This window comes from Paracoccidioides lutzii, assembly GCF_000150705.2.
Source record: "Paracoccidioides lutzii Pb01 unplaced genomic scaffold supercont2.4, whole genome shotgun sequence".
NCBI lineage: Eukaryota > Fungi > Ascomycota > Eurotiomycetes > Onygenales > Ajellomycetaceae > Paracoccidioides > Paracoccidioides lutzii.
This window is the reverse complement of record NW_015440950.1, coordinates 1,321,367-1,348,638: the sequence shown is the minus strand read 5'-3', so window position 1 is coordinate 1,348,638 and position 27,272 is coordinate 1,321,367. Positions and strand designations below refer to the sequence as shown.

The 27,272-nt window shown below is 44.9% G+C and overlaps 12 protein-coding genes across 12 annotated transcripts; 8 read left to right on the top strand and 4 right to left on the bottom strand.

Annotated features, from left to right (window-relative positions):
* Positions 1-100: 100 nt before the first annotated feature.
* Positions 101-1,105, top strand: PAAG_02189 (Class II Aldolase family protein; the record flags this gene model as incomplete). The annotated part of the gene is made up of 2 exons (XM_002796255.2): positions 101-601; positions 749-1,105. The coding sequence occupies 2 exons, from the start codon at positions 101-103 to the stop codon at positions 1,103-1,105; spliced, it is 858 nt and encodes a 285-aa protein (XP_002796301.1).
* Positions 1,106-2,496: 1,391 nt separating this feature from the next.
* PAAG_02188 (tRNA (cytosine-5-)-methyltransferase NCL1) lies at positions 2,497-5,429 on the top strand (the record flags this gene model as incomplete). The annotated part of the gene is made up of 4 exons (XM_002796254.1): positions 2,497-2,631; positions 2,688-2,872; positions 2,964-5,066; positions 5,132-5,429. 4 exons carry the CDS (start codon positions 2,497-2,499, stop codon positions 5,427-5,429), a joined length of 2,721 nt encoding a protein of 906 aa, XP_002796300.1.
* Positions 5,430-6,182: 753 nt separating this feature from the next.
* Positions 6,183-6,827, top strand: PAAG_11445 (hypothetical protein; the record flags this gene model as incomplete). Its single annotated transcript, XM_015847095.1, has 1 exon — positions 6,183-6,827. The coding sequence occupies one exon, from the start codon at positions 6,183-6,185 to the stop codon at positions 6,825-6,827; it is 645 nt and encodes a 214-aa protein (XP_015703357.1).
* Positions 6,828-7,259: 432 nt separating this feature from the next.
* PAAG_11444 (hypothetical protein) lies at positions 7,260-7,863 on the bottom strand (the record flags this gene model as incomplete). The annotated part of the gene is made up of 3 exons (XM_015847094.1): positions 7,260-7,448; positions 7,559-7,565; positions 7,844-7,863. 3 exons carry the CDS (start codon positions 7,861-7,863, stop codon positions 7,260-7,262), a joined length of 216 nt encoding a protein of 71 aa, XP_015703356.1.
* Positions 7,864-8,094: 231 nt separating this feature from the next.
* On the top strand, positions 8,095-8,526 carry PAAG_11443 (hypothetical protein; the record flags this gene model as incomplete). The annotated part of the gene is made up of 2 exons (XM_015847093.1): positions 8,095-8,112; positions 8,191-8,526. The coding sequence occupies 2 exons, from the start codon at positions 8,095-8,097 to the stop codon at positions 8,524-8,526; spliced, it is 354 nt and encodes a 117-aa protein (XP_015703355.1).
* A 916-nt stretch (positions 8,527-9,442) lies between these two features.
* PAAG_11442 (hypothetical protein) lies at positions 9,443-11,218 on the bottom strand (the record flags this gene model as incomplete). Its single annotated transcript, XM_015847092.1, has 3 exons — positions 9,443-9,505; positions 9,612-9,862; positions 10,747-11,218. The coding sequence occupies 3 exons, from the start codon at positions 11,216-11,218 to the stop codon at positions 9,443-9,445; spliced, it is 786 nt and encodes a 261-aa protein (XP_015703354.1).
* A 563-nt stretch (positions 11,219-11,781) lies between these two features.
* Positions 11,782-13,459, bottom strand: PAAG_02186 (nuclear segregation protein Bfr1; the record flags this gene model as incomplete). Its single annotated transcript, XM_002796252.1, has 3 exons — positions 11,782-11,991; positions 12,061-13,236; positions 13,331-13,459. The coding sequence occupies 3 exons, from the start codon at positions 13,457-13,459 to the stop codon at positions 11,782-11,784; spliced, it is 1,515 nt and encodes a 504-aa protein (XP_002796298.1).
* A 450-nt stretch (positions 13,460-13,909) lies between these two features.
* PAAG_02185 (DNA-directed RNA polymerases I) lies at positions 13,910-14,778 on the top strand (the record flags this gene model as incomplete). The annotated part of the gene is made up of 3 exons (XM_002796251.1): positions 13,910-14,011; positions 14,080-14,162; positions 14,253-14,778. The coding sequence occupies 3 exons, from the start codon at positions 13,910-13,912 to the stop codon at positions 14,776-14,778; spliced, it is 711 nt and encodes a 236-aa protein (XP_002796297.1).
* A 4,940-nt stretch (positions 14,779-19,718) lies between these two features.
* Positions 19,719-20,369, top strand: PAAG_02183 (hypothetical protein; the record flags this gene model as incomplete). Its single annotated transcript, XM_002796249.2, has 1 exon — positions 19,719-20,369. One exon carries the CDS (start codon positions 19,719-19,721, stop codon positions 20,367-20,369), a length of 651 nt encoding a protein of 216 aa, XP_002796295.1.
* A 289-nt stretch (positions 20,370-20,658) lies between these two features.
* On the bottom strand, positions 20,659-23,316 carry PAAG_02182 (hypothetical protein; the record flags this gene model as incomplete). Its single annotated transcript, XM_015844563.1, has 4 exons — positions 20,659-22,579; positions 22,632-22,741; positions 22,803-23,099; positions 23,173-23,316. The coding sequence occupies 4 exons, from the start codon at positions 23,314-23,316 to the stop codon at positions 20,659-20,661; spliced, it is 2,472 nt and encodes an 823-aa protein (XP_015701567.1).
* A 503-nt stretch (positions 23,317-23,819) lies between these two features.
* Positions 23,820-25,433, top strand: PAAG_02181 (mitochondrial import protein mmp37; the record flags this gene model as incomplete). The annotated part of the gene is made up of 2 exons (XM_002796247.1): positions 23,820-23,840; positions 23,916-25,433. 2 exons carry the CDS (start codon positions 23,820-23,822, stop codon positions 25,431-25,433), a joined length of 1,539 nt encoding a protein of 512 aa, XP_002796293.1.
* Positions 25,434-25,810: 377 nt separating this feature from the next.
* Positions 25,811-27,217, top strand: PAAG_02180 (histidinol-phosphate aminotransferase; the record flags this gene model as incomplete). The annotated part of the gene is made up of 3 exons (XM_002796246.2): positions 25,811-25,896; positions 25,969-26,148; positions 26,212-27,217. 3 exons carry the CDS (start codon positions 25,811-25,813, stop codon positions 27,215-27,217), a joined length of 1,272 nt encoding a protein of 423 aa, XP_002796292.1.
* Between the last annotated feature and the right edge of the window lie 55 nt (positions 27,218-27,272).

The following is a 27,272-nucleotide window of genomic DNA, read 5'->3' as shown; positions in this document are numbered from 1 at the left end:
ATCTTCTCTGATAAAAACCTGTTAAAATCTCATTAAATATCTATTCAGATTCCCCGATGTGTTTTATCTACGACTAAAATTAATCTTACAGCCCAAAACAATGGCTCCTCCATCAACTACCGTCACTGAGATGGCGACTCCTACTGAGGCTATTCTTCAAGCCGATGGTCAGGAGGAAATGCCCTCATTCCCCAAACCACCAGTTTTCGGAGACAAGTATAAAGAACGAGAATATCTCAAAGGCAGATTAGCCGCTGCATTCCGTATCTTTGGCAAATATGGTTTTGACGAGGGAGTCGCCGGTCATATCACGATGCGGGATCCTGTGGACCCTACGACATTTTGGGTCAATCCATTTGGCGTCGCTTTCTCCCTTATCAATGCCTCCGATCTTATTCAGGTTGGCCATGACGGAAGGGTTATTGCGGGTGGGAAGGTCCGTTTGTTGAACACGGCAGCCTATATGATCCATGCTGCAGTGCATGAGGCCCGCCCTGATGTGATGTGCGCTGCGCATAGTCATAGCATCTATGGACGTGCATTCTGTGCCCTTGGCAGGCCCCTGGATATTATTACCCAGGACTCCTGTGCCTTTTATAAAGTGCGTTATTCAAACTCATTTTAAGCCGCGCGGATATCTTGCTGCTATCTTATACTCAAGCAATTCTAGTAGCCCGTCTTACCCAATACAACCATTTGAAATGCATGCCAAGTTGTTTCCCACGTTCTAACATATGTATGTTAACAGGACCACGCCGTTTACCAACAGTTCAAAGGCGTTGTCCTTGCCAAAGAGGAAGGGAAAAATATCGCAAACACTCTAGGCAACAAGAAGGCCGCTCTTCTCCAGAACCACGGCCTACTCACAGTTGGCAAAACAATTGAAGAAGCAGTTTTTTGGTTTGTGTCTCTGGAAAAATGTTGCCAGTCCCAATTGATGGCCGATGCTGCTGCCGGAGGTCGTGGAGGGGCTACCATCAAAATCAACGACGAGGATGCATTATATACATATAAAACTATTGGCTCACCAGGCGCAGGCTACTTCAACGCGAAACCGTTGTTTGACGTCATTCACAAAGAGACGAATGGAGAATATTTGCAGTAAATTGCATGTTCATCGGATAACTTCGAAGAAAATTAAGGTAGGTTTGGGAATGTGTGGCGAGGATGGAATCGGTAAGGGCTGGGTGGCAGAGATGGTTTGTAAAAGTGAAAAACTCGGTGGTCACGGCGTTAATGACCAAAGCCCATTGTTCATCATGCAATAATAAGTGATATTCACCTAGGTATATAACTCCTATGAAGATTGGGGAGGATTACGGTTGGTTGACAGTTGAGAGATGGGAAAAACAATTGGCAATGATAATGATAACATAATCACTGAATTTGAAGCCAAAAGTCCTCCACCATGCTAAACAGTTATTAACAAAAGTAAATAGCTTTTAATGCTGTCTCAGATATCAGCAATAATGAGATTCATTCAGTCATATTTAGTTTCAATGTGCATATTTTTATTGGGAAAATGAATAATAGCTGGTGAATGTGATGGCGTTGTCCGAAAAGGGCTACAGAAACTACATAGCAACTGATAATTAAGGAAATCCTTCCCCGAACCCCTCTTTTTGAGAATCACCATTAAGTATTCGTTGAAATAGCTTACCTAGTTGGCAATATAACTCCCGTTTATTGAAGCCGTAACAATGAACTGCCCTATAAGAAAAAATATCACCTTTAGAACCTGTTCAGCCAATTATATTCAACCATATGCTCTATTACTCTATGAATACTAATGCTTGTCATTCTACTATACATGCTTGTATTTAGAAAATATATTTTTTGAATTATAAGTATAAGATGATTTTACTTCAGTTATAAAGAAGTAATATCAGAATATATTTACTAAATAAAAAAATAAAAAGTAAAAATATATAATATTGATAAAAACTAATTCAATATAAAGAAGATATCTCACAAGAGAAGAAGCATAAAATCCTACTATTCTCTCTAATATATCCGTTGAACATAGTTATAAATAATTAATCATATAAATCTGAATCTTCTATTTGTAATTTTAATTACATACTTCACAGAATTATAGTAACTATAAAACTATTGAACATAGAAGAAAATGTCCAAATTCTAGTATAATTTAATTTTTAATGAAATTTTCTTTTTCTGTTGTTAATAATTACAATTAAAATCAAAATACTCTGTATATATTGAATTTACTGTCCGACTCAGTTGGGTGTCCGACCCTCTGAGGGATGTTAGTCAATTGATTAGTGACTCTAAGACTTTAATTAACTAACTGGTTATCTTATTTGCAAATAATATAACTAGCTGAAAGTGTGTTCTGAGTTTAATGAAAGAATCATCATGACTCTGATAATGAATGATTGCTAAAGGCATCTTGTTGTAAATCTAGTTGCATTCTAGAGCTGATATTTTCTTGAATATTGAAGTATTTGATTATAAACTTCTTTATCATTATATTACATGGAGCCCAAAATCCTAGCGGGCCGACGTTTTTCCATATTACAAGCTTCAAATTTCAAGCGCAGTCTAGATACTGCGGTGAACATCGATTCAAGAAAAATATCACTGAACATGGGCAAACGCGGGAATAAAAAAGTAAGTTAGGCCAATTCCCCCGTCCATAGTTTCCTTCATACTGACTCTCCCCTAAGAGTGGTGGTGGCGCGGGCAATCGCGGTCGTCGACCAGATTTCTCCACGATATTGGTTAGAGAGAATGAAAAATATGAAAATTATTACAACGGCCTCCATATCGTTCCTGATAATGAAAAGGATGAATTTTGGGCTGCTCTTAGACGGGACCTGCCTAACAGCTTCCGTTTCACTGGATCCAAAAGGTTGGTTAATCCATCGATCTCAACTTAAACTTTCTACCTTCGACGTACCAGCGCTAACCAGATGACATGCCTCTGATTATCCTAAATACAGCCATGCCCTTGCTGTGCAAGAACGTCTGAAAGACTTCTATATTCCTAAGATCACCTCAATCACCCATGAGGGCAACCCAGTCGATCCTCCCCAACCCGTGCCCTGGTATCCCTACCAATTAGCATGGTCAATGACAACTCCAAAAAGTGTGATCCGCCGTTTTGCGCCATTTGCTTCATTCCAAAAATTCCTCGTCGCAGAAACAGAAGTTGGAAATATCAGTCGCCAAGAAGTAGTGAGCATGATTCCGCCGCTGCTGCTGGATGTACGTCCCAACATGACCGTATTGGATATGTGTGCTGCACCAGGGAGCAAATCAGCACAGCTGATGGAAATGGTTCATGCAGGAGAAGAGGAAAGAATGGCAGAGATTGCAGCGAAACTGGAGTATGGCGCTGAGACTCAAAGAAAAGAGGGAGCCCCAGACGTTCCTAGGCTGCTTAATGGAAAAATAGAATTGGACGGCTTGGACGACGATGGGAGATCGGTGGGTTTGCTCATAGCTAACGATAACGATTACAAACGCGCCCATTTACTAATCCATCAAATGAAACGCCTTAACTCCCCGAATCTGATCGTTACGAATCATGACGCTACAATGTATCCTTCTATTAAATTGCCATCTTTGCCTCCACCAGAAGGCAAACCTGTGAGGAATAGGTACCTGAAATTTGATCGGATTTTGGCCGATGTCCCCTGCTCAGGTGATGGGACCTCACGCAAGAATGTCAATGTATGGAAAGACTGGAACCCATCCAATGCACTTGGTTTACATACGACGCAGTGTCGAATACTTACTCGGGCATTACAAATGCTGAAAGTTGGAGGGCGAGTAGTGTACTCGACATGCAGCATGAATCCCGTTGAAAATGAAGCGGTAATTGCGAGTGTTATTGACCGATGCGGTGGTCCAAGCAAGGTCCACATCATGGATTGCAGCAATGAATTGCCCACTCTGAAAAGGTTCCCAGGTCTGAAGAGTTGGAGTGTCATGGACAAGCAAGGAAGAATATGGGCCAACTGGAAAGATGTAGAAGATGCCGTCTCCCAAGGCGATGAGACGCTTAGTAGGATGGTGGAAGGCATGTTCTCTCCCTCCGAGGAGGAAGGTATCGATTTATCTCGTTGCATGCGTATTTACCCTCATCAACAAGATACTGGTGCATTCTTCATCACCGTGCTAGAAAAGAGGAGTGACATTAAGGCAAGGCCTGAGGGGACCAAAAAGTCCACAGCAGTTTCTTCAGCGACGACAGAAACAAGAGCCGATCAAAATGGAACCAAGGAGCCAGTTGATGCAGTAACCACGTTGGATGAAGCACCCCTCGCTGTATCAGAAGTTCCTTCAGCTCCTGCAACGCAGAGCGTACCGAAAAGAACCATTGATCTATCAGGCGAAGATCCTGCAAACAAACGGCAAAAAGTAGTCGGTACCCATTTTACCCCACCGACCGTCCCTTCTCCTGAGAAAACCACCGAAGAAACAATCAATCACAATGGGCAGGATGCCACAGTAAAATTGGAGGACGGCACACAAGCTGCTCCTGCGCAGGAGAAATCCACGATATCTACAGCACCGTCTCTCCCTGGCAAGCGAAAAGCTGGCCAGCCAATGGAGGAGCCATTCAAATATCTAGATCCTCAGAGCGCAGAGTTTGATCAGATATTCAACTTTTATGATATATCACCGCAATTCCCGAGAGACCGCTTCATGGTTCGGAATTCTCAAGGTCGCGCAGCAAAAACAATATATTATACCAGCACTCTGTCTCGTGATATCCTTACCGCTAACGAAGGAGCTGGAATCAAGTTCGTGCATTCCGGTGTTAAAATGTTTGTCAAACAAGATGTGCAAAGAGAAGACGTTTGCCCATGGCGCATTCAGACCGATGGACTTGCTATTCTGGAATCCTGGGTTGGGCCCCGCCGTGTGGTTAAGATATATCAAAAGGAGACTTTGCGGAAGTTATTAATTGAGATGTTCCCCAAGGTAAACGATGGTGGTTGGAAACAGCTAGGAGAGATTGGTGAATGGGCAAGGGATATTGATATGGGATGCTGTGTTTTACGAGTCGAGCCTACAAACAATGAAGATGGCTTCCGGTACGTTATCACTCAGGCATTCGTTTGTTGTCGGTAATTTTTACTTAACTCTTATATATATATAGGGAGCGAAGGGTTCTTCCGCTCTGGAGAAGCATGTACTCATTAAACCTCATGCTGCCTAAGGAAGAACGACGAGCCATGCTACTCCGGCTGTATGGCGATGACACTCCGCTGGTGAACACCACACAAAAACGACGGGCAGCTGTCACATCAACCACCGAGCAACCATCCGAGGTGATAGACGTGGCTGCAAATGGCCAAAATGGGCACGCCCCTGATGTGGCCACTGCAGCAGATACTGCGGAAGCTCCGGTAGAAACGGATGGGGAAAATGCTGAGGATGTGGATATGACAGCGTAGATAATATCTACTAAATTTGTACTTTGCATATTTATTTCCTGGCTCGACAGTTCTTCATCTTGGGTCTTTGTATCCAATATATATAACTCCACAGTCACATGAACATTCGTATATTTGCCATTAGATACCCAAGCCAGGATATCTTTTGTCTGGGAGTCACATATCCGCGCATAACTACTAGATATTTCTTAGTCACGAGGGAAGTTAATTGGCCGAATCGGGCGGAGTGATTGCTTCTACTCTTTCTTTCCCTCATCAGCCTTGACCTTCGCAGTTAATATCAGGGCAAAGGCTTGGCTGCACTAGCCACCCCAAAGCCCCAGCCACCTACTTGGTGTAGTTAACTAAGCCATGCGGGGAACACCAAGCCCAATAGGACATCCCCCGCCATCCGCCAGAGAGTTTAAACTAAAACACGAGGCTGGGCTTTGTCCCCAATCAAGATATACTCCCTCAAGGCAGCCACACCAGCTTCATTTTTCTCCCAATTCTCCCAATTCTTGCTTCTCCCTTTATTTTTCAATCGTTTCTGGCTCGTTGTTTATCTGTCGACATTCTTTCTCACCATTCGATGATTGCCTTAGACAGATATTCCTATTGGAAACATTGTCCTTACCATAGATACTTCTCAAAACCCCCTAGTTCTTCAACGTTTCGGGAATAGAGTATTTATGTAGGTTAATATATCTTTGATGGATTAATTTATCTAGTAGAATTTCCCACCTCATGATAGAGAGAAAATTTTAAGCTCAAATGGCACCTGTACCATTATCCGCCATTGCTGCTGGCGGTCTCCAATCACCCGCCAACAAGATCGGACGGTCCAATCACTCCTTCAATCCTCAGAAAGGACCCAATATATTACACCGTCTCAATGTATTATCAGCCTCCTTCTCATCCGTCGCTGGATCCTTCCTCTCCAGATCCAGAGAAATGGCCCGATCAATTTCCCTCTCCTCCTCCCCCTCCTCCTCCTCCAAATTACACCGCCGTGAACAGATGATCTCTATACCCTCAACGTATTCCTCCTTCACCTCCTCCCCCGGCGTCGTCGTAGGAATAGTCATTGGAACGGTTGGCGGCTTCGTCTTATTTATATGGGTCCTTTTTCTTATCTTTGGAGGCCGCACTACTGCCGTCATCGATGACACGACTACCGTGACGGCAGATAGCAGAGCTCAACACTCCCAGTCACGCAGACGGCGGCCGGAGGTGGTAGACGTCATGAGCGGGAGTACCTCTTCGAGTTCAGATGATGTTATTGAAGTGTTCGAGGAGGTGTCGTCCGGGTCGCACTCGCCTCGGAGGACAAAGAGTAAGCCTTCCGGGTCTTACAGGACCACGAATCCGAACGAATATGGGGGCGGCAGAGCTCCGAGTCGACATGTGCGCCATTGATAAAGCCTGGAGAAAACGAGGCAGTCTTTGTTGCGCCATCTGTGAGCTGCCGTGGATTCGTGACATATAAGTCATCAATAGATATAATGTCTGCTTTTATACAACGCCGCGGCTGCAAACGGGGTTGCATCATTTGCACTAAGACCTTTCCGAACCAAAATTGAGACGGGCAGGAACTTCCTGTACCGATATCTGAATGCTACGTCACGGTATATATGACTGGAATGCACTCCGCACTCCCGACGGATTACCAGGAAACAGCCAGGGCAGAGTGGTTTCTCTGGAGTCACACCCAATGAAGTTAATCTTCTCAACGCAGAAACTTGCCTCCTGCTTTTCTTTCTTTCTTTCTTTCTTTCTTTCTTTCTTCTTTCTCTTTTTCTCTTTCTCTTTTTTTTCTTTTTCTTTCTTGAAAGTTATTTATTTGTTCATTTAACGAGCAGGATATGGCTGGTTTTTCACGGCTGCGTTGTGGGAGGCAAACGCGGCGATCTTGGGGTCAACGGGAGTCGCGACGTAGGTCGCTTTATGTTTCCGAATAATCATACTGGTTGGAAGTCGGGCTTTGTCGAATTTCTCTTTTACTGTGATGCGAAACGATTTCAAGCGCGAAATGTATCCCTATGCGCAGTTAATGCATCTCGCAATATTAATCCACAGATATTCCTTTATAGTTGGGTTTGACTTTTTCTTCAATTAATCTTTCGTTTTTCCAGTAATTACATACACACCTTGGATCTGGAGTTAAAGTTCGTCAGCTTCAAGGAAGAGAGTCCAATGAAAATCCGGAGTCCTAAACCTTGGGGCTTTTCTTAGCAGTGACCGTTAGTTCGGGGCTCAAAGTCACCAATGATGACGCGTCTGTGGGGTCCGCAGTGTGGCTGAATGGCTGGGGCTTGGCTCCTTGCCCTGGGCAACGGGCAAAAGTGTCTCGAGCTTATTAAGTTGCCTCCAAACTCCTCTCTACTTCACCCAACTTCAACCCTCTTCATCACTCATCACTCATCACTCATCACTCTTGGATAATCCTCCTCATCGTCTGTGGAGATCTATAGAACACTCGTCAAGACCGGCTTCTTAGTTCATATGTTCAACAGCTTAAGTTTGGTATCATCTAGTCACCCCCACACCAACCGGATCCAGACCCAGTGTGGCTAGTCGTAGAACCACGCTCTATAAAGCTATAAATCGCGCCTTTAACCGATAAAAGTACGCGGGGAGCAAGAAAAGACACCTAGACGCATCTGCAGCCTATCAGAAATAGAAAATGTCCGATAATAAACACGTTCGTATAACCCCAACCAACAGCCTCCAGCGCAAAGGAAAAACCAAATTACTAAATCTCTAAAATTTTCTGTTGCAGAACGCTCCTCCCCCTTCCTACCCACCTGCAACCTACCAGGACGCAGGGCCCTATCCCCCGCCACCAGCTCCGTATGCTCCGTCCCCATCCAACACCGCTGCACAATACTACAACCAGCCCCAACAGTACGGACAACAACAACCACCACCAGGACAATATTACCCTCCGCAGCAAGGCTATCAGCAACAACCCATGTACTATGGACCCCAGTGTGGACCGCCGCCACAGGGGCATTATGTCGACAACAGAGACACTACTCGTGGAGCGGGAACTAGTATTTGCGCCGGTCTATTAGCTGGTCTAGCATGCTGCTGCTGCTTGGATTTCCTCTTCTAATTGAGAAAGAAGAAAAGGGAGGGAACGGAAAGGAAAGGAAAGGAAAGGAAAGGGGAACTCATGGTATAACTATAGGCATATAGTTATATGCATCACTCTACGGGTGTTGTTGGGGACCTCGGCTCGGTCTCTTGACATGGAAGAGTTGTCGTCTTGCGCCTTTGTCATATATAACGAAGTTAAACTCGAGAGCGGTGCTGGGATATCCATGGCCGGAGTTCTGGCAGCTTCCATTCCGTCACTAGAACGGTTTCTGTCGCGTTCTTTTCGTTTCTTCTACTTGTCTTTTTGTTTCGCTGCTGTTGCATATTTCTGATTGTTTTACTTGGTAACTGCATTGGTTTTCTTATACTCAATGAGGCCGCCTGCTCTGTATTCCCCTTATTTTTAGTGCCTGTCAATATCTTTTTTCGCTCTCACCTTGTCATAATTGTATATTTTCATCACTGAATCTTCATATTATTCCTTTCAGTGATTTTTGCTTTTTTTGCATGTGTTGTAAGTATTTACTTGTTGATTTTGCCTCTCCTTATGCAAGACTCTGCTCACAGTATCTGTACTGCTTTCTCCACAACTACAATTTTGTCATCAATGATATGGAGAATGCTTATTCCTCATCAGCATAGTTAACATACAGAGAAAACCTTGTTGCATATTCTTTATATCTCCGCTCCTGAAATGTCCTGTGTGCGCTCTGCTTGCAAGCCTAACTATCAACGGGGCGGAGGCTGAAGAAACCTTAGAAAACATTCAACAGAATTTCCCCTTTCCTCCTTTGTCAGAGTCTTAGTCCTATTCTTACTGGGCAGAATCCCTAATGTTCCCATCGTCTCAGTGTCACTCCCAAGCCCCTTAATAGCAAACATCACAGTGCTTACCTTGTCAATCTCCAAAAACACAATACCCGCAAACGTATTCACCCTTCTGGGTTAGGTTCACCATGGCCCATAGCAATGCGCTCCGGCTCCAGCGCAACCTTCTACCAGGCATGTAAACACTCCAGTAATGTTTCCTTATCGTCCCAGATAAGGATATCTATAATTCCATGTTAACCAACAAGCATATTTTGTATACATCCACTCTACAATATAGTAATGCGTTGGGGACGATCTCATATATCCAACAACGGCGCACTTGGATGCAGCGTACAGTGGCTTGGCATATACTCCGTCCAGATCCGCGATGGAAGCTATGAGAAGAACAACACCCCTGCTTGTTGCATCCCACGCAGCGCGCAGAGCGCCATTCGCGTGAGCTTTATCGGATGTGATATATTGCTGTTCAGCGTTGCGTAGAAATTTATCATGCTTGCTGTTCATCCAGAGGTCGGATCTGACTATAGGGGTGATGCAAATAATATCCTCAGTTATCTGGCCATTGCTATTGCTGCTACTTTTCTGCAGAAAGACTGTTCCCCCATTTCACTCATGCTCTTTTATAAATAGTGAAAGGGAATGAATGGTTATTCAACCAATATGGGATACATAAATATTCTACCAGTTCAAAAATTCTGGTGCGTGGCATGTACATATCTGGCACATCTTCAACATTTCCTCTGCTTTCTCGATCAGATTCTGCAGCTCGTCTCGTTGGTCATGTCACATTTGACAAATGCTATTGCTATGGGATGGTGAGTATCCTCGTTCTTGTTCTTGTTCTTGTTATTGCTATCATTGCTGATATTGGACTATCAACACTGAGAAATGTGCATTGAGCATCTTCTGTGAGTTTGATCACCGATGAGAACTTTGGAAATGCCTGTTTGACGAAAGAGAGGCTAACTCTCCTGATTTGACTAGCTTCATTCTTCGTTCTTCTTCTTCTTTTTCATCCTAGACGAGGGTGAATTGTATTGAGGTTCCTATAGAATTGAGGTTATGAATGAATCAGGCACAATATCCGAGCCGTCACCAGTAACCACCACAATCTTGCTGCTTTGGGGGAAGTCTCCCAGCATGGGTTTTCCTCTTTTCCTACTAATAGTGTGTTCAATATATATCTATTACTCACGCAGAAGCAATTATATAAATAAATATATTTAAAGTAAAATTAAAAATAAAAATATTTTTTAAAATACGCCGTTCAGACTACCAGCCCAGAAAAGTGAAGATAGAAAGGTTGATATTCGCAAAGATGCATACTTATATAACTCTTTCAACTGTCCGCATCCCCCATTCCATGCTAAATATCCGGTTCAATTCCCGTGTTTATACGACGCACATCCAGTGTGCATTTCCTTATAACCATGTCGAGATTTCCCCATACTTAAATCACGGTTAACTGGGTTAGATGAACATGTGAAGGACCGGTGGGATTCGAAGAAGGACGTAGGCATCCCATAGTTGTTTAGGTATGGCTCAATTTTACGGCATATTATGAAAACTGTAAAGAGTCTGGCTTCTCTAGGTTCGATCCTGTATTGCCCACCCAAAATCGGAGGGGTTCTTCGTATGGGCATATGAGAGTGGCAATGTCCCATGGTTTTGTTGGAGGAAGTGAGCGTCAGTGGTTTAATTGCTCCCATGGTCAGTTCGCTTCTCCGAGGATTTCCAGTTCCCTGATCTACGTGAATTGGTATCTCCGTGATCAATTTCCGTCGTTGGGTTAATTGGGATAACACCAAACCAGCTGTGGAAGTCGTATTGGAGTGGGTAAAAAATTGTTGGTGCAAGTATTGTTGAAATTCAAACATTGAGGTGTAAGAGTAGGGAGGCAAGCTCTTACATTACTTGAAAAGCAGTAAGAATGATGTGTCAATGATGTGTCAACATAACGGTATAGATGAAAATATGAGATATTGAAATATGTAACAAAGGAGAGGAAAGGAAAGGAAAGGAATGAAAACAACACAAGAGCACACATGCTCCATAATCAAATATCACGCTTAGGACGTAGGGTAAATAAAAAAAACGTATAAATATAGATCAACATCATAAGGAAACGAAGACGAGGAATACGTGGAAAGACAGGCAGGTATAAGGTTCGCCAAACGGTAAAATGACGTAGCAAGAAACGGAACAAAACAATCCATCCTACCGCTTTGTTGCTTTTTTATCTTTACCGCGGATTTAAAAAGGCCTCATATTACACTCACTATTTTAATTTTAATAATTTTAATAATTTTTTTTTTAATAAAATAAAAATGGTTAGCAAAGAATAAATATCCAAGAAATGTAAACAAAATCGGGATAATGGTGTCCGCAAATTTCACACCAGAATCCATTCCGGAGTCTGACCTAAATGTCGTGTATGCAATCAGGCCTCCAGAGAGGTTTTCTGGAGCTCTTCAGAAGCGTCGGCAACAGCGTCATTTTCCTGTTTAAGTTCTGCCTCAGCTGAGACGTGTCCGTTTGTACCTTCGTTCTTAAGCGCAGGCTTGCGTGCAGCATCCGTCGCATACTTCTCCTTGGTGTTAGCATCTTCCTCATTGAGACGGTCGATTTCTTCTTGGGCCTTCTTAATGTTCTGTTAAAAGTGTCAGTGAGTTGCACGGGAAGGTAGGTACTTTCATATAGTTGAAAGTTAGATTCTCACCTCTGCAGTTTTAGCAGCCTGTTGGCTCTTCCAGTTCGTGATCTTTTCAGCGAGTTTCTCAATCAGAGCTGGAACGTCAGCCTGACTAATTGGAGGGTCTATTTTGATGCTTGCCAAGTCTTCGATAACGCCAAAGCTTAGGTTGAACTGGGTTGGAGCTGGGGAGCTGGCTGCGGAATTCTTCTTGCCCTTCTTGCCTTTCTTTCCACCAGTGCCTCCCATAAAGTAGTTTTCTTCGCGATCATCTTTCTTTATAACCTTTATGCCCTTAAGATCGGATGCGTCGACAGTTCGTCCCACTTCGGCACGGTAGCCGCCACTTTGTGATTTCCAATCTTTTTCCAGGCCTAGAGCAGAGAAATCGTAAGACGGGTTGAAGTGTCGGATGAGACCCTGAGCTGTCATGATTTCATCAGTGAAAGCCGGTCGAGAAGCCTCTTCCAACTTTTTATCGGCAATCTTCTTCTTTCTCTCCCGCTCGTATGACTCTCGCTCGGCCTTTTGACGCTCACGACGGATGCGGAAAACTTCATCTTCGTACTCCTTATATGCCCTCCGGGCCTTGTAATAGTTATCTTTGATTTCGCGTACGGCAGCGTAGGCCTTTTGCTGTTCACCATGAATTTTGGTGCGTTCGTCCCTGAGGGCGTTCAAGTTCTTAAACGCTGAGTCCTGTTCAGCTTTGATAGAGTCTAGCTCCTTCTGAATCTTGGAGTATCTATCGCTGAGGGCCTTGGCCTCCGGGTTGTCTAGGGTTTTCTTTAAGTCGCTAAGCTGTGACTTCAAGTCATCAATAGCCTTTTGAGCTTCATCAAAGCCAGAGAACCCTTTCCGTTGCTTCCTGAGATTCGAAATCTCTGCAAGGTTTTTCCTTTCGTCTACCAACTTCATGGTGCCCGAGTCAACTTGCTTCTCGAGCCGTTCGATTTCCCGGTCGATTTCATCAACGTTTTTAAAGGAAACACGGGAGCGGGAAGCTTTCTGCTCAGCCACACGGGCTTTGATGGTGGCATCTAGGGCGTTCATTTTTTCCTGGACGGCGCTACGGGAGGCCTTGAATCCTTGCTGTTGCTGACGGATAGCCGCCAATTCAGTACGTAATTCTCGCTGTCTCTTAGCAGCGGGTGAGTCCTGGCTGTTTGGTTGTGCCAAGCTGATTTTGGCTTTTACTTCTTCCTATATAAAACCATTCACGGTAAATATCAAGTTCAGGGTTTTAATATATATACCAAAAGCAGAGGTTCCCGATGTCGCCAAGGGTGACACATACCATTTTTTTCTGTACAGAGGACAATTCCTGCTCCGCCTGAGCCAAACTGGCTTTGTAGGCCTCTTCACTGGGGTTCTCAGGTCTCTTCTGGTGCTCAGCTGGAGCCGGGGCTTTGCCTGCGCCCGCCATGATAGATAAAAGATATGCCGGACAGAACCTGAGCACTCCGTATATTGAGTAGTAATGAATGAGGCGGGACAACGCGGGGTGGTTCAATGCCTAATTGGGCAGTAATGCGCAAGAGCAGAGCAACGTCGGGGTGGCCTGGGAATATTAATGAAGCGAGGTTCGTAGGTGGAAAAATTTAGCCGCAGTACGACGGGGCTTGGTCTGTGCGCCCAGCTAACCATTTTGGGCGCTCCCACCAATTTTTGCGAGAATGACCAAAGAAAGAGGTTGCAGAATTACTTCATTCAACAAACAAGAGCGAAGACAAAGAAGAACACCGGGAACAACAACATCGCATGTCACTTGCAGCCCTAGCCAGCTTTTTCGCAGCTTTATACTCGCCGACTTCATCCCATTCATTTGTTTCCCTGGCTTAAACGACCTTTTTGCGCTCAAACGCCCTCTTCGAGTATGGCTGATGAGGAATACTCGAGGGCGTCTGCGGAAGCAGACCGTGAAATGACAAAGCTCTGGCGCACATGGAGGACCGTTTTCGAGATGCTAGCTGATCGGGTATGGGCCTATCCCCATCTCGCGTAATCGATATGCAGCTGCTGACGCGTGGTGGGGACTATGTTCAGGGCTATGAAGTGACTGAGGAGGAGATAAAAATTCCTCTCGACGAATTCAGAACGCGATACTCAGATGCTCTTGGGTTTCCTGAGTATGTGCAACATAATCTCTACTGTTGATGTATGGTCTTTTATTTTATGTCGTATGTTCCACTGACTATTTTGGGAATTTTGGTGGGTAGTCGCAATAAAATGAAAATCAGCGCGCGTCCCTCACAGGCGATGATGGAGAAATACACACCCCTTCCCACAGTATCGAAACCCAACCCAGTCCCCGAATGCGGTACCATTTACGTCGAATTCTGTGCGGATATACAGAGCGTAGGGACAAAGCAAGTTCGTGCATTTAATCATTTCATCGACGAACAAAACTACCACACCGGAATATTCATCAGCCAGACGCCAATTTCTCCATCCGCAATGCGAGTGTTGAACAGCATACCAGGCCGGTTCTGTGAGCACTTCCAGGAACAGGAACTCCTAGTCAATATTACCCATCATGAACTCGTACCCAAACATATTCTTCTAAGCGCAGAGGAAAAGAAACGGCTCCTTCAGCGATACCGGTTGAAGGAGTCTCAGCTTCCGCGTATCCAGAGTGGAGATCCTGTGGCGAAATATCTAGGTTTGCGACGAGGGCAGGTCGTCAAAATCATCCGAAAGAGTGAAACAGCTGGAAGGTACGCCAGCTACCGCTGGGTTACTTAAATCGCTCCCGTACCGAATATCTAAAGTCCCCGATGGACTAGCTACCCGCGCCTAGTTATTTATGGCTGGCAGACTGGAGTTCGAGGCCATTAAATTTGTTTTATGCTCTATATCCACCCCAATGAAAAGGGAATCTTGGGATTGGAGAGTAATGAACTAGGCACCCACAAACCCATCTAGTAACCTGTCTCTCTTGACTACTAGATACCGAGAGCTAGCAGGCGGATTTGCAAGGTTTGTGTTTTTCAGGCAATCCTCGTCCTCATTTGCTATTTATTCATGGTGAGCAGAATGGCGCCCGGTGCAGGATCTCTGTATGTCTTTACCTCTTTTCAACTTTCACTCTTGGCTGCATCAATAGACCGTTGAACATGTAAGCTATGCGACTTCGCGGTCTTTTGACCCCATTCTTTTTTCCAGATTGCAAAGATCCATTTCTCAAACGCTTGTTAATACTCGCAAGAGAAGGCGTGCCTCCCAATGCATTATTTACCTAATTCTGTTTGCCTTTCAAGGTTTCAACCAAATACGGGTTGACTTAAGGGTTTGACGGAGAGAAAGAGAATACGGAAGATGCAAAAGGAAAATGAATTAGAGATAGTTTCTTTCTTATTTTTTTTTTTTTAATTATTTTTTTTTAACCCTTCGGGGCTGCATGATACCCCCGGGAAGGTAATAAAAAGCTTGGAGCAAGTTTGTATCACCTATCATTTCCACAACAGTTGATTTTGTCCTATGCATGGTCCATCAACCAACTAAGGCACTGGAGGAATTTACTTTTCATAGCTTGCGTCTCGAAAACAAGTTCATCAAGAAAATTAATAAGATTACAAATGTCAAGGTAGCTCCCCCTATAGCTTCACCCTTCTACACCACTCATCACGAACCACAAACCCTTTCTTATTTCCTTGAGTTTCCAGTTGCCTCAAAACAAAAACCGCCTCGGCTGTTCCCCTGAATAATCATTCTGAATACCCATTAACAGCAATATCGTCCACATCTGGATGACCCATCAGAAGATCTTCAATTTCTGCCGGCGCTACAGCAACACCTTGACCTTGATCATCTGGGACCGCCTCCCCTCTCCGAACGCAATGCCCGTAGATATCACCCAATAACTATCTATATCTCCACACTCATCGGACCAGTATGGCATGGACTTATATGTGACTTCGAATAAAAGTAATCGAGCCGCTTCCACCGCAGTCCCAAAGATGCATGGGGTCAAATTCCAAACAAAACAATTCCACGCCGTCCAGAGCTTCACAGGAATTATATAAATCTGGAACAATAGCTGAGAAGTTTATAACTAAAAATTTGGGGTTGGGGGGGGGGGGGGGGGGCCGCTGAACGGCAGAGCAAACGGATACTTCGGAAAATGACGATGGCTAGGTATTAAAGTGCGATGCAAAGATCTGAATGTTGCCGGGGTTGAGGAGGAGGAGGGGGATATTTCGGTAAATTTGGCACATCATAAGGGAGAGATTACGCCGGTTCAGGTTTATGAATGACGTCCGTAGTCAAAAATGTAACAAAGAGGGTAGGCCGATCATCCAAAACAAAATAATGGAGGACATCGATATCACACATCGTCCCAAACAGCACAGATGTACATGTACCGATTGAGTATAGCATATAAAGGGGATGAGAAAATGGCACCCAGTTGTTCACAGTCAGACGCCTTTGACATAAAATCTGCCACCAAAGGGAATTTGGTTCGGCTTTGAGTCGCGATCGGGATGACGAAGGTCTTCGTGGATTTATATAGCCGATCTATGATTGCCGTTATCTTCTCATTCAAGGAACTCTTTTTTCCCTTGTATGTCATATCGCTATCCGCAAAAACTATTGACGGTTCTATTTGCTGTAATCGGGTCACATCACTGAATAGCTGATTTAGAGTTGATCTGCTATGAAACAGGAAATCCGCCTCAATGACATACCTCTAGTCCCGAATCGGATGAAATTGAAGAGGAAATTGTACCCATAGAAGAAGCAGATGCGAGTAATGTAATTACGGTACAAATATAGCACCAACACGATCACCTTCCTTGATACCATTTTGAAGCAAAGCACTTCTAACAACTCGAACTCTCTCTGAAAATTGTGCCCATGTGACAAACTCTTTCCAAGCCATCTCCTTCCCGAAGTCCGATGAGAGCTACTACGATTAGATCTTTTCCTGAGAAAAATTTCCAGTGAAGTTCAACCTAACACTTTCGAAAAACAAAGTACAGCGGCTTAAAGGCAAAGTATCTTCACAAGCACGGTTAATATTGGCCGAGAGATTTGGAACAATATTGAGGCATTTGTATAAATCGGTCCAAAGCTCTCGTGGGCTTGTTCCTCTCCAGCGGCGTAGTTGAGGTTGTCCATTAGGCCAAGGGAGAACACCTTGTTAACCTGTTGGCGATAATCGTCCAAGGGTTACTATTTTCCCGCATGCAGAGAAACCCATAGCTCCCTTGGTTTTTTGGGCTGCTTGCATCATATTCGTCGAAGATATCGCAATGTCTGAGTACATTAAACTGCCGAAGGGAAAGGTGAGATGCTCCAACGTTGTAGGTATTTATATTCCAAGCTAGCATCAAATTTCGGCGCCTGTCCAGAAGGCGAATTCCCCGGTCTTGTCGCTAGGGTTGGACGGGATCTTGGCAAAGTTTCGGGCCGACATCGAAACACGTAGTTATATCCAACATGCCGAAAGGTGCGGAACCCAACACAGTACTCCGTAATAATTTGATCCATCTTATAATTTTATTTTGTCCACTAGGGAACAGCAACACCAATGCAAACAGTGAAGGGGAAATGATGTCTGCCATGATGACTCAATAAATATTCGGATTTTCTTTGAGATGTGTCATGTTACGGATGAGTTGGTTAACTAATGTTTAATGCAAAATAGTCCGTGGATTGGTGGAGCTCTGGCTTCTCGTCGGAATAATCCCGATTTCAGCATAGCTTCAACGTTCAATTCAAAACTGTCAGTCTCGCATGTGGACGTAAGTTTCAACTCTTCAGTGTATCTTGATTTTCTTTCAACCAATGAGTTCTCCGTGCAATTTTTGAACTCCACGATGGAGAGGGGAGAATTATGTCTCTTGGGGTTGTAAAAATCGCTGCAAGCCCTGAGTTGACGATGATGGCAAATGGCCTTTGTTTCGGTAGTCTCCAGAAAATCTGGGATTCAGGATAGAAAATATACACAAGTACCTGAGCAAGAGACAATGATGCGAAAAATGGGTATCATTGTGCAAATTATGCGAATTATGGCATGCGAAAAAGAAAGCATATAGGTTTAAATAATTTTGTGAAGAACCCAATGAAAAAATACAGATTCTGATATTCCAAAGATTGATTAGGTACAATAGAAATAATAGAAATCACCAAGAAATGATATTATGATGTAAGGGCCCAATCCCTTAGAGGTCATTATGCTTGCTCTGTGAATATAATCCTGGAATTCCTCAGCATGAAGTCAAAACATTTATGTGAATCAACTCAGAAAAACTCTTACCTAGATGCCGGAACAAAGGCGATGGCGATAATGCACACAAATAATCCGAAGATTAAAGCTATTGAAGATTAGCATATGTCACTGACTGCAGGTATATCGCAAAACCTGACCAAGATAATCAACAGTAATCCCCCTCCACACCCACAGAAACAGTTTACTCTTTCTCAACAGCCAAAATGGCATCCGTCCACCACAACTCGAGCCTTCCACGACCAAGCATCCTCCTGTACCAGGTTTGCATTCCTGATGCCTTCGTCGAGTCTGCATGATTTCTCGAATCTCTCGATTGCAGAAAGTCTGATCTGTACGGAACTCGCAGGTCGAAAAAGGAACTCGAAGTTTTAACCGACAACGCTCCAGTATCCAGTTAACTTTAAGCACGAGGCCTGTTTGGACGAGCGAATAGAAGTAGGTATTTGTGTGTTTCAAAGCCAAAGCATCCGGATATGAGAGGTAAGATGTAATTTGTGCATGCACCTCCGTGGGAAGATCCATGAATGGGGATGATGATTTGGGGAGCATCCTGTTAGTGGATCGCATCGTTTTAAAGGCAAGTATGTCAGTATGAAGCGAAAATAATATCCGCGCAAGGTCCATGCGGGAAACCCTGGTTTTCAAGCTCATAGATGTTGGAGAATGATAAATGGGAAAATAAAAATAAAAATAAAAATAAAAATAAACAAACAGCTTATGACATTATATAAACTGCTCCGCCATGGAAATATTTTGTTGCCTTCAATAGGGTTGGGGCTGTGGCTTTGACAGATGCTTAGTCTGCTATTCAGACTGCGTTGCCAGTAGTGTCCAGTAGAACAGGAACTCCAATCAGAGGCTGCAGAGTACGAGGAGAAACATTTCCAGCCCCCTGAATTTTTGAGAAAGTTAAACGACAGCATTAGGGCTCTAGCATTGACAGCTGGCATTTAGTGGTTATTGACAAAGGCGAACAAGGAATCGAGTTAACACTCTCAGGAGACCACGTTCCCGTTAATGAATTGCTCGATTGGATTTCCGTCTGACATCTATCCTATCATCGATATGCACTCATAAGCGTTGTTCTAAAATCTCACCCTGCGAATTCTGGGTTTTTGATTGTGCGTATGAAGGTGATCATGAAATTGAATGTAAGTTGAACAGCGAGGTAAAGACGCTGAAACACGTGACCTCCAACTTAATCTGATAAGCCGTGCAATCAGGCAATAAGCTTGTCAACTTCGTTGCGAGCGTCCATCTAAGCTTAAAACTCATAAATCCCAAAGTCCCCAGTTGAATCAACAGTAGATTTGTGATACATTTGTTCCCCTTAAGCTGAACCAGACCAATAGCACACCATATTCGAAAAAGGCATCCAATTGTTATATTTCCATTTCTTTTATCCCTTTGACTTACAAAAAGAATCAAGGGCATCCCACCTCCACCCACCATGCCAGATCCTACCAAGAAAGCGTCCGCATACGGTACTTCCACATCAGACACCTCCTTCCGGAAAACATGGGATCGCGAAGAATATGCGCAAAAGGCCGCCGCAGCTGAAGCCAAGTCCAAAGAAGAGTCCAAAGCACGGTACGAAGCCAAGCTAGCGGGGAAAAAATACCATGCCCCCGTCGACTTTAGCTCTCTCGAAGCCACGAGCTCTCGGTCTGAACGGCTAAATGTCGCATCGATGGTTGGTAAGACCACCATCATACCCGCTGGGTCTGCCGTAGGCAAAAGGGGTCGTGGAGCCGGATTCTACTGCCCGGATTGCGACCTCACGTACAAGGATAACATGCAGTTTGTTGAACATTTGAATAGCAAACAGCATCTGATTGCGACGGGGCAGAGTGGGGAGGTTGTCAAGGCTACTGTGGAAGATGTCCGGCAGAGGTTGAGATGGTTGTCACATAAGAAGAGGATGGCGGAGGAAGAGGAGCGGAAGGCGGGACAGTTAGATCTTGGGGAGAGGTTGAAGACGAGGGAGGAGGAGGAGGCGAGAGACAGGGAGGAAAAACGTAGGAAGAGGAATGAGAAACGGAGGAAAAGGGGGGTTAAGCAGGAGGACAGTTGGGAGGGTAGACTGGGGATAATTTCTTAAAAATGCGGAGACGCTCCTTTGCCATTTTTGAATCTTTTGAAGGCGATTATTTTAAATATACCCTGGCGTTCGGGTTGTTTATTTGCTATGGCTGATATACATGCTACATTTGTGCAGATGGGAAGGGAATAAAAGCAAAATCAAACGCCATAACGCTCTACTAGGAAATAAACGCAAGGTGGATGATCAAAAATATTCATGTTCATCCATTGTCTCCCCCCGGTGCCGTCCCAGAACAAGGAAGAAAAACCAAAGAAAAACATTACCGCCGACTTGGATATTATCGAGCTTAATCAGCACACTCAATCCCTTCAAGAGCCATCATGGCCCTTCCGCCCTCCCTCTCAAATATACCAACTAATCGTTCACACTCACTGCGAAGCTTAGCTTCCCCCTTCTTCGCATTCCACATGATCCATTCTTCCACGGTCATCTTTTTCTCCGGGCTTGTTAAATCGCCTTTAACAGAGTGAAGTAGATCATTGATATTTGCATTCTCTTTGTTCATCGAATCCGATAAGAAAATTTCTTCTGGGTCCACAGGGTTCCATGGACAGGAGGTAATGAGCTGTCCTGACCGGGAATGTATCTTCGATGGCGAATTATTGGGTGTACTCGTTGCAAGTGGCATAAACGTTATCTGCGGCTTGGAGTTTCCAAGCGACGAAGTGGGTCGGTTGGTAGATGGTCGGCTTGAAGGTGGATGGTTTTCTGCATCGGACGATTGTGGGGATGGCGATGGCGTAGACCCATGCACAGGTCCAGTTGGGGGGATCGGGTTGTTGGAAGCGCGCTCTATCCTTTCAGATGGACGTTCAAACATTCCTGGGCTGTTCACCTCCTGCTGAGCACCATTCCTTAAGGAAGAGGCAACTTGATTCCCTGAAGCTTCAAAAGCGACCTTCTGTGGTATAGTGGTTGTTTTTTGGTTCTCCTGGTCTACGTGTGGGTCCACTTTTGATTTGGTTGGCGTGGGAGATTCGTGGAGATCAGAAGGCATATAAACAGACTCTTCAGTCACTGCAGGTTCGTTGCCTTGTGGTTTCTTCTTTGACTTCTTTGAATTAGCAACTGAGCCTTTTGGTCGCCCAACCTTTTTAGGAACGTTATTTGGCTGGGGATTTCTATGGCTCTCATCCTCTCGATCGTCATTTACAACTGCATCTTCCATCACCAAATCAGATCCGATCGTCTCCTTCGAAGTGGATTGTAATGTGTCGATTGGGGGAGGTTCATAGTTAGCATTCTCAACTTCATCGGTTGCTGTAATGACAGGAGCTTGTTCAGCACGAACGCGTGAAATTTTCTTGGAAGCGGGCTTCTTTTTAACCCCGTTCTTCTTCCGCTGGCCTTTTTGGATTTTAATATGGACCTCTCCCTCGAGATCACTAGTTTCAATAACTGCTGGTCTTGATGGTTGGGTCGATGCGGCCGATGAGGTTGAAATACGCCGTCCTTCCTCTGTGTTATCAACTATTCGCTCATGTTCCGATGCCAATTTTCCCTCAACCTCAATATCTGCGGAGAGACCCGCTTCTAATTGAGAGTCAATCTCAGAGTCATCGGGAATTTTGGGTTTCAGGGATGCGTTAGAAACAACAGATGGTTTTCGAGCTGTCAATGAGACTCGCTTTGGTTTCCGTGCCCTTGGTTGTTTTTCCTCCATAATAGCGGGCTGCTCATCCGGTGTCACCAAATTGGTTCGGTCGATAGCCATACTGGCAGGACGGTTTGCGGTGGTGCTTTCTGATCTTGTAGTCCTTCTTTTGGCAGAGGGCTCTGAAGACGTATAATCCTTTTCACTCTGAAGTTCGTCGGCTTCGTTCATGGCATCGCTGTCCCTTTTCTTCCCCCTCGTGGTCTTCTTTGGCTGAGATAACTCCGCGGCATCACCATTATTACTATCCATATCTGCTTGGCTGCTTGTCTCAACTGCATCTCCCTTTTTAGATTTAGTTTTCCTTCCTTTCGATTTCGTTGGCTTCCTTGCCGCCTTTGGAGCTTTTGTAGTTGATTGAGAGAGTGCACTTTGATCGATTTCATCATCCAAATCTACGGTGGGCGCTTCTGATACTGTTGTGGAGACAGACTGCGCAGATAGGCGCGAGGACTTTGATATTCGTGACTTTTTCCCGCGGGTCACCTTGGCAGGTTTCTTTGACGCAAAATGAAAAAAGGAACAGTCTGAAGACCTGCGGTAATGTTCCTCGCTTCTCTCATGTTAGCAAGTCGATAGATGATGTAGAGTGTGATTTTGCTTACAAAGGATCATCCTTGGGTTCCCAGCCATCTAACGATAGCTTACAGTAAGCGCAGCTTACGAAATCGTCACTCTCTTCGTGGGCACAGTAATACCAGCCCGCTTCAACGAGCTGACGGAGGACGCGGTTAGCGGGGCTCCAAGCAAAGTACATTTCTTGGTCAAGAACTGACCTTTTCTGTTTTGCAGATCCAACCTCTTTTACCCTCGTGGGGCCATAGCAACGCAAAAGTGGCTCTCCTTGCCTCCACGATTCTCGCGCTGGTGGGATCTTCTATTTCTGCCGGATTCGAGGATTGCCGCACAATATTCATTATAACAGCCCACCCACATTCACTCGAGTGTTTCAGATGTTCTGTAATTGGATCGTCATCCTCTTCCCAACCGTCGAGTGCTCTTTCACAGAGAAAACAAGCGGTATTGTCCGGGCTAAGAGCCGTTGGTTTGAAGTAGAATCCGGCTTGAGCAAGCTACAGAGTCACCAGTTAGTTTAATCAGCATGCAAAAGAAACGAAGAAGACTGAACAATATGTAGATACATACATCTTCAGGTACCGGCCTTTCATGAGGCCAACTGACGTGTTCTGTAATCTTTGCGTCCGATAATCCACCGTCTTGTGCCGACTGATTTGAGGCATAGAAGCTTGCTAGCCTAGCGGCGACAGTCTCCATTCCTATTCCACTCATGACTGAATTAGTTGTTCTTAGCCTGAATAAACATAAGAGTTATCCAAGTTTATCCAAAAAAAAAAATTAAACATAAGATCTAAAGTCCCAAAGGCTCTGTTGGGGCGGCGATCCGGCCGCAATCTGACTGTTTTGTGATTTGTTTACCCTCGTGCTCGAGAATTTGTTTGGGAATGTTTCCCCAAGTGGACGCCCAAGCCTTGGTCGGTCGCGTTGACGCGGTCGCAGTCAGGTGATGGCGCTTTATCATGTGATCTGTAAATGTTTACGTAAGCATAAGCTATCTACGATGCTTGAAGGTATAATTTATTTGATCTCCCTCGACCAATTCTCTCTCTTCTACTGCTACATAGAATCATACCATCATACCGGACTCAGTTGTTATTCTTCCTTTTGCTGCACTGTACGGATTTCTGTTGAAATGGTTTGAAGTTGAATGCCCGGTCCCCTTAGCTTCAACCACTTGAAGCTCTGGCTGTTCCTCCCAACGTTATCGATCCAAAATGTCTATATCGCATCGACCTGTATGGGCTTTTCTAACCCCATTATTGGAACCCTCAGTTTGAATAAGACTAACTTTCTTTTTCCACTTCTACTAGCTCCTCTTGATCAGGCCGCGACTAGTATCGCCGTCTCATCTCCGCATCTTCATTCCAGCCGTTCCATCATGTCCCAACCGAAATCCGAAACACTACTGCTTCCTCTCTACTGAGTCTTCATCAACCCCTCATCAGGACGGGGGACCTCCTCCTAGCTTCAGTGCTTCCGTACCACACAAGAACCCAAACATTCCTTCGATTCCCTCTCCGGATGCCTCCGCTTCTGGCTCTTCGACTCCCTCATCCACGTCCACCACCAACTGGTACGACAATCCCGACTTTACTATCTCCACGTTCTCGGAACTGCCCTCAAAAAATTTCGGAGTAAACCAACATATGATTATCAATGAGGAATTTAAAGAGGCCCTAAGGCAGATACTTTGGCAGTTCAAGGCACCAATCCGATATGCGTTTGCATACGGCTCGGGGGTATTCCCACAGTCCAATAGATCCGCTACTCCCGCTGGGAGCTCTCATCCTGCCCCTCCCCAAGCCATCCAGACGGGCCAAAACAACAGCGGGAAGATGATCGATTTTATATTTGGGGTCTCGTATAGCCAGCATTGGCATTCGCTCAACTTGAATGAGCATCGCGATCACTACTCTGGTCTGGGATCGCTAGGCTCTTACGTAGTTTCCCAGGTCCAGGAAAAATGGGGCGCTGGCGTTTACTTCAACCCCTACGTTACTGTGAATGGAACCCTTATAAAATATGGAGTCGTCAATATTGACACCCTATGTAAGGATCTCAGTGATTGGGACACGCTTTACCTTGCAGGCAGACTCCACAAACCTGTGAAAATTCTCCGAGACCACCCGAAAGTCCGCCTTGCAAACCAAATGAACCTGCTTTCAGCAGTCCGTGTGGCACTGCTGTTGCTTCCCCCAAATTTTACTGAACATCAGCTGTATAGCACCATCGCTGGCATTAGTTATAGAGGCGACCCTCGGATGTCCTTTGGCACAGAAGATCCGCGCAAGGTTAACAACATTGTGTCCTCACAAATGGGTAATTTTCGCCGGCTATATGCATCCTTAATCGAGGCATTACCAAATGTCGCTTTTAATGATCCCCAATGCAGTGACCCAGACTGGGTTGATAACCCGGAAATAAATGCTGGTTTAGCCCAAGATATGGACCCTTTCAAAAGAGGAAATATGGTTCGAAGACTACCCCAATCATTCCGAGAGAAGCTATTCTTCCAATTTCAGTCACGATTCCAAATCCCAAGAGCGGAGTTTAATAAGATGATGCAAGAGAGCAATGATGAAGACCCAGAACGAGTCCGTCGCCGAGTGGGAGGCAAGTTCGAGCAGAAGATTGCTGCTGATGAGTTCCTTCTAGACGAAGTAAATAAATCGATCAAAAAAACGATATCCTGGCCGAGCACAAGCCAGAGCATAAAGAGTCTATTCACCGCTGGTGTTGGAAGAGGATGGCGATACCTCAGAGAAAAACAGGGGAAACACGCTTCTGCCAAACGAGAGCATGAAGAAGACGCTTCCCACCCCAGATAGGAAGGAATAAAACATCTTTGAACATGATTTCTTTTGGAGATATATATGTCTTTTGTATACCTTTACTAATACAGTCTTGATTATGCATATCCAAGGCATACGGCGTTGAAATGGTGGGAAATGGACAAAAACGATAGATTTATACCAGTAACATTAACATAGACTTAGCATAGTTATATGAATTTAACAATTATGAAGAAAATATCAATACAGTCAGCTACTTTTTCGTGGACGGTAACCTCATTGTAATTTGTAAGTTTGTTTCCACATAGTTATCCCAAAACCGGTTAATAAATCTGAATTTGTTTTTATGACTTCCCCCGCCACCGACCTCAAAAACGTCCTCACTATCAAACCAACCACCACCAGCGCCAACCATGGCAAAGAAAAGTCTTCCATTCGACCTGTCAAAATGTGCGAGGCCCAATATTCTGCAATTGAAACCTTACCGATGTGCAAGAGAGTAAGCTCCCATTGTTTGACCGCAGTTCCGAAAAAGAGAGCTAACATATCAGCTAACGTATAAATGAGTAAGTGACTACAAAGACGATGGGACAAATGTTCTGCTGGATGCGAACGAAAATGCCTACGGACCAGGAATTGTCTTGACATCAGAAGGGAAATTACAGAAGGGTGGTGAGCCGACGACAAACGGCCAGAATTCATCGCTAGCACCAGATATCGACTTTCTAGGCTTGAATAGATACCCTGATCCGTAAGCTCAACTCAGACTGCATATAAGTCCGCCTTAATTCTAACAATACTTTTTGCTGAATAGTCACCAAATTGAGCTAAAACAACTCCTATGTAATCTACGAAACACAAATGTACACACACAAAAGGCGCTGACACCAGACAACCTCTTCGTAGGTGTCGGTTCAGATGAAGCTATCGACGCCCTGCTGCGCTGCTTCTGCAGACCAGGCCAGGACCAGATTCTCACCTGCCCCCCAACCTACGGCATGTACTCCGTCAGTGCGCAAGTTAACGATGTCAGCATTGTCAAAGTACCTCTCGACACAGCCAACAATTTCCGCCTCCGCCCAGACGCCATCAACGAAGCTTTATCTGCAAACCCCTCCATAAAAATCGTTTACATCTGTTCCCCAGGGAACCCAACAGCAAATCTAATCCACAAGATAGATATTCAGAAAGTCCTCGAACACCCAACATGGAATGGGATAGTGGTGGTAGACGAGGCGTATATCGATTTTGCACCCGAAGGCTCAAGTTTGGCGGAATGGGTAACCGAGTGGCCGAATCTGGTAGTCATGCAGACGTTGAGCAAGGCATTTGGACTGGCAGGTATCAGGCTGGGAGTGGCTTTCACGAGTCCTGAAATTGCACGGTTGTTGAATAGCCTGAAAGCTCCGTATAACATATCGAGTCCCACCAGTGCGCTGGCGAAGGCCGCATTAGCGCCGGAGAATCTTGCGCTTATGAAGAAGAACATGGAAAAGCTTCTTGCGCAGCGGAAACGGTTGGCTGTCGAGCTGTCCAAGGTCCCTGGAATTGGCCGGTTCCTGGGCGGCATGGATTCGAATTTCCTGCTCTTTGAGGTTCTTGATAAGCCTGCTGAACAGGGTGGCAAACCTTGCAATGAGGTGGCGTTGATTGCGTATAAGGTCCTTGCGGAGACGAAAGGGGTTGTTGTCCGGTTTCGGGGGAATGAATATGGCTGTGAGGGATGTCTGAGGATTACTATCGGGACGGAAGAGGAGGTATCTAAATTCTTGAGGGAGATTCGCGTCGTTTTGGGTGATATATATGCCATGAAAGCCTAAATAAAAACGGTTGCATAAAATGGGATACCTTTTAACGAATATAGATTTCGCTAGC